This window comes from Nicotiana tomentosiformis, chromosome 8, assembly GCF_000390325.3.
Source record: "Nicotiana tomentosiformis chromosome 8, ASM39032v3, whole genome shotgun sequence".
In the NCBI taxonomy this organism is placed as follows: domain Eukaryota; kingdom Viridiplantae; phylum Streptophyta; class Magnoliopsida; order Solanales; family Solanaceae; genus Nicotiana; species Nicotiana tomentosiformis.
Genome location: NC_090819.1, coordinates 61505631 through 61510330, shown reverse-complemented (window position 1 = coordinate 61510330; position 4700 = coordinate 61505631). Strand labels below are relative to the sequence as shown.

Genomic DNA, 4700 nt, shown 5'->3' with positions numbered 1-4700 from the left:
GGTAAGTCATAAAATAGCTGTAGAGCACAAAAAGAAGCAGTAAATAGGGAACGGAGCTACAACTCTCGAAACGACCGGCCGGGTCTTTACATTTTCTTTCTTTTAAGAATTTCAGGTAGTTTATGACCCGCTCCTCTACAAAAGAGTTGGCGAGCTACGACCCAAAAATTGAAAAATCTCTTCGATTGCGCAGGAAAGTACAAACATCATCTTCTCAATGCGTAGCTTGTGAAAAAATGGAGAATGAAGGGCTTAACAACAACGAACTTCCACCACATCAAGTAGAAGAACAGTTTGATGAAGTGGTACCACGACGTGATAGAATACTAAGAGATTATGCAAGGCCGGGTCATTTTGAAGGAGAATCAAGTGTAAGGAGACCACTAATTGCAACAAACAACTTTGAAATTCGCACATGCTTGATTCAAACCATTCAACAATCATGTCAGTTTGTTGGTGATGCAAGTGATGATCCTCACACTCATTTAATCTACTTTCTTAAATTAGTTAAAACTTGCAGGTACAATGGAGTCACAACAGATGCTATCAGGTTGTGACTTTTTCCTTTTTCGTTAAAAAAGTGAAGCCAAAACGTAGTTGAGAAGCTTACCAAGAGGTTCACTCACTACATGGGACCAAATGACTCACAAATTTCTTAATAAATATTTTTTACCTGCTAAAATATTTAAAATAAAGCAAGAAATTAATAATTTTATGCAAACAGATACTTAATCTGTATACCAAGCATGGAAACTATTAAAATCAATGCTAAAAAAATGCCCACACTATGGTATCTAAGATCCTGATATTTTATATATTTTTTATCATGGATTTAAACCCTCTGCTAGAAATGTTATTGATGCAACATCAGGAGGATCCATAATGAGCAAAACCACTGCAAAAGCCATGCAATTACTCAATAAAATTTCAGAAAATGTTGTTCAATGGCCCTCTGATAGAATGATTGTTAAGAAAGCAGCAGGAGTCAATCAGGTTGAAGCTTGGAATTCATTAGCGCAACAAATTATAACTCTGACACAAAAAGTTGAGGCCTTTCTGGTAAATACTCAATTATCATCTCAACATGAGAATTGTGACATTTGTGGAGGTAATCATCACAATCATGAGTGTCAAGCTTCAATGCAAAATGAAGAACAAGTAAATATTATTGGTTATAGAATCCATTCGGTAGTCCTATGGCACAAAAACATCCGGAATTCCAATGGAGTAACCCAAATGGTGCTGAAAATCCTAAAAGATTTTTCAATCAAAAGCAGCGGGTGCAGGGACCACCTGGTTTTCAAAATCAAAATAGAGGGCAACGAGATTTTCAGAAATATCAACAACCGCCCCAAAGAGCTCATCAGCAAAGCCTCGAAGACATGATGTATAAATTCATTATGGCTACTGATGAGAAGGTTAAAAGTCAAAGTTCAGCCATCGAGAATTTAGAAATTCAGATGATCCAATTAGCAACCCTCATGTCTGAACAAATAAAAGGTGCTCTACCAAGCAACACCGAGAAAAATCCAAAGGAACACCTCAAAGTCATCTCTCTGCGGTTAGATAAAACTCATGATGATCCATATGCAGATAGACAAGGAAAGTCACAAGAAATGGAACAGGTAAATGAAGGTGAGAATAAAAGAGACTCTGAACTTCTAAAAGAACAAAAAGATAAAGAAAGAAAGGTACAAGAAAATGAATTGATGACAAATCCTCACTCTGTCCTTTTCCCCAAAATATGAAAAGAGAAAAGCTTGACAAACAATTTTCAAAGTTTCTGGATATTTTAAAGCAACTTTACATTAACATACCTTTCACAAAAGTTTTGACACAAATGCCTTCTTATGCTAAATTTCTCAAAGAAATTTTGTCAAATAAAAGAAAAATGGAAGAAGTTTCAGTGGTTAAGCTTACAGAGAAATGTAGTGCTATACTTCAAAATAAGCTTTCACAGAAACTTGATGATCCAGGAAGTTTTACAATTCCTTGTACTGTGGGAGGTGTTCAGTTTGAAAATGCATTATGTGATTCGGGTGCTTCAATAAATCTAATACCTTTTTCAATTTTCAGGAAATTAGAACTTGGTGAAATGAAAGATACTGGTGTGTCTCTTCAATTAGCTGATACCCAAAGGAATAATTGAAAATGTCCTTGTGAGAGTAGATAAATATATATTCTCAATAGATTTTATAGTACTTGAAATGGAAGAAAATACAGAGGTACCATTAATCTAAGCTATGGCAAACAGCTTGTAAATAGACTAACATGTTGGTTCTTCACTGTGCTAGTAAGGTATTATATTTTATTTTTTTTTGTTTTTGTTTGTTTGTTTGTTGTCAGGTGCTCATCCAGCAGGTAACATCTTTTGATAGCTATAAAAAATAGCTTGTACATAGTTTAACCTTTTGGTTGGAATGTGATAAAATGCCAAACCTGCAATGAAAGTATCAATGCATGTTATTTAGTATGTTTTCTATTAAAAAAAAAGTTACTCATTTTATTGTCATTTTATATTATCTTCTGTTTATAAAACGTTAAAAAGAAAAAAAAACTTTAAGGACTTTAAGGAATATATTGTACGGAAATGACGTTTGATCATGTTCTGACAACATATCATGAATATTTCAAGTTCATAGAACACTGAAAACTTCTTACTTTATACCTCCATTTTTGCTAATGTAAGTTTTCTATTGTGGTGCAACTTTGACTGTTTGAAGAAAATCAAGGCATGCTTAAATCAATATAATCAATAACTAGAACTTGCCTCTATTGTTGGTCAAGACGAAATCCTAGAAAAATGCTGATTTTAGAAAAGGAATTAGGCTACATTTGGATCGATTGAGCCTTTTTTTTATCCTACCAAATGAAAATTATCTTTAGTATCCCATTTTGAGCCTCAATATCTTTTTCTTGTTCAGATAAACCTTATAATCCAAAGCCAATATGCGCACATGTACATCTAATTTTATTACTACAAGAAGAAAAAAAAAAAAGAAAAAAAGGAAAAATCCATTCCTTTACTTTACTGGCATTGTGGTATATGAGTTTGAAAAGATGACAACTTGCATTGGTATAATATAGAAAAGAATGTGGATACATGTGAAGTTTCCAATGAATATTTCTAGTAAAAAAAGAGAGTATGTATATATACACATATATAAGAACATGTATATAGTATATGTATGGGTACGAGCGCGTGTTCTATTAAAAAAGAAATACATATATGAAAATTGGAAGGTTGAATAAATTAGTTCCCCGTGATCAGTACTAATTTAATTTTTGCTGAACGAAGTCATCTAACTTAGCAAACCAAGCCAGAAGGAAGGAAAGTAACTATAAAAATATTCCTTTATCCTACCAGCTCATAGCCTAACATTACAGGCCAACAAAAATCCTAAAAGATTCTAAAGTCAGCATTAATCTACATTAGTGGCGATTAACAACAAAGGCAAGCCTATGATTTATTGTAAATAATTGAGTCAGCGTTCTTGATTTTTCTAAAACTCGAAGATGTCGTACAGTGATATTTGCAGAGTAAAAGTGGAGAAATAAAGAAAATAAGTTTTACAAAGTTCAAATAGATTGAAATTCAGGTGGAGTCATTATATGTCGCAAAGTTGCGAATGTGTAATTATTCCTCAAAAAAAAAAAAGAGTTCTTTCCTCTAGGATGAGTAAAAGCTTAAATGTGGAAGAATTTGATAACTACATTTTACCTAATTTTAATGTATAACTTTCATCATGAAAGCATAAAAATTATCATGTTTCTTTCACAATTTTAACTTGATTGCGCAGGAAATATTACAAGAAGAATTGGTGCAAAAGCAATAAGACTTCAAGAAGAAAAAAAAAAAGCAACTTGCTACAAAATATGAAATGGCATAAATTCCATCTACCACAACAAAGTGGCCATAACCAGATCCAAGAATAAAAGAATCTTTCATAACCAAAACAAGCTGCTATAACCAAACTAACTTGTTATGGTTTGGTTATAAAAGCATAATTCGGCGAATGATGAAGGCCGATGGGAAAGGAGAGAGCTCAGCAGACAATTGAATCCATTTCAGAGCTTTTCCTTTTCATTTCAGTCAGTTGTTCAGTTCTTTTTATTTTTTCCTCGTCAGTACAATGGCTTTTATTTCTAGTGCCTAATAAATCTTAGCTTTAAAAATTACAGTCATGATCTTAATTTTCCTTCGTAGGATATCGTGATGGTAACTAGTCTCTAAGATTAGGTATGCCTAATAATTATGCAAAATAACGGAAATAATAAACTGAAACTCAAATCTCAACATATAACATAAATCAAACTGCGATTCAAAATAGTTACAACTCTCAATACCAGGTAGGAATAAGTCACAAGTTTCTTATAGAAGTACTAAGTTTCTCTATACATCAGAGTCTAAAGAGAATAAGGAAAAACAACATAGTAAGGATAGAGGGGGACTCCGAGGTCTGCGAACGCCGACAGATGTATCATGAAATCCACTTACTCACAGCTCACTGATATCGGGTCTGGTAGGAGGTACCTGGATCTGCACAAAAAAGATGTGCAGAAGAGTAACAGAGTATACCACAACGGTACCCAGTAAGTATCAAGCCTAACCTCAGTAGAGTAGTGACAAGGTCAGGTCAGGGCCCTACTGGAAGTAAAAAAGGAAACGAGGCAGAAGATATAATATAATATAATGAAAA

The 4700-nt window shown here is 33.5% G+C and overlaps 1 protein-coding gene across 1 annotated transcript; it reads left to right on the top strand.

Moving 5' to 3' along the window:
* Window positions 1–236: 236 nt before the first annotated feature.
* LOC104109948 (uncharacterized) lies at window positions 237–2149 on the top strand. The gene is made up of 4 exons (XM_009619352.1): window positions 237–550; window positions 849–1059; window positions 1179–1691; window positions 1799–2149. Exons 1-4 carry the CDS (start codon window positions 237–239, stop codon window positions 2147–2149), a joined length of 1389 nt encoding a protein of 462 aa, XP_009617647.1.
* The last annotated feature ends 2551 nt before the right edge of the window (window positions 2150–4700 follow it).

What these genes read in the sequence shown, in the direction of transcription:
- LOC104109948 (XM_009619352.1), top strand. Translation starts at nt 237, where the DNA reads ATGGAGAATGAAGGGCTTAACAACAACGAACTTCCACCACATCAAGTA. An exon ending in GTCACAACAGATGCTATCAG is followed by an intron (nt 551 to 848) that starts GTTGTGACTTTT and finishes ACCCTCTGCTAG; the next exon opens with AAATGTTATTGATGCAACAT. An exon ending in AAAAAGTTGAGGCCTTTCTG is followed by an intron (nt 1,060 to 1,178) that starts GTAAATACTCAA and finishes TATTGGTTATAG; the next exon opens with AATCCATTCGGTAGTCCTAT.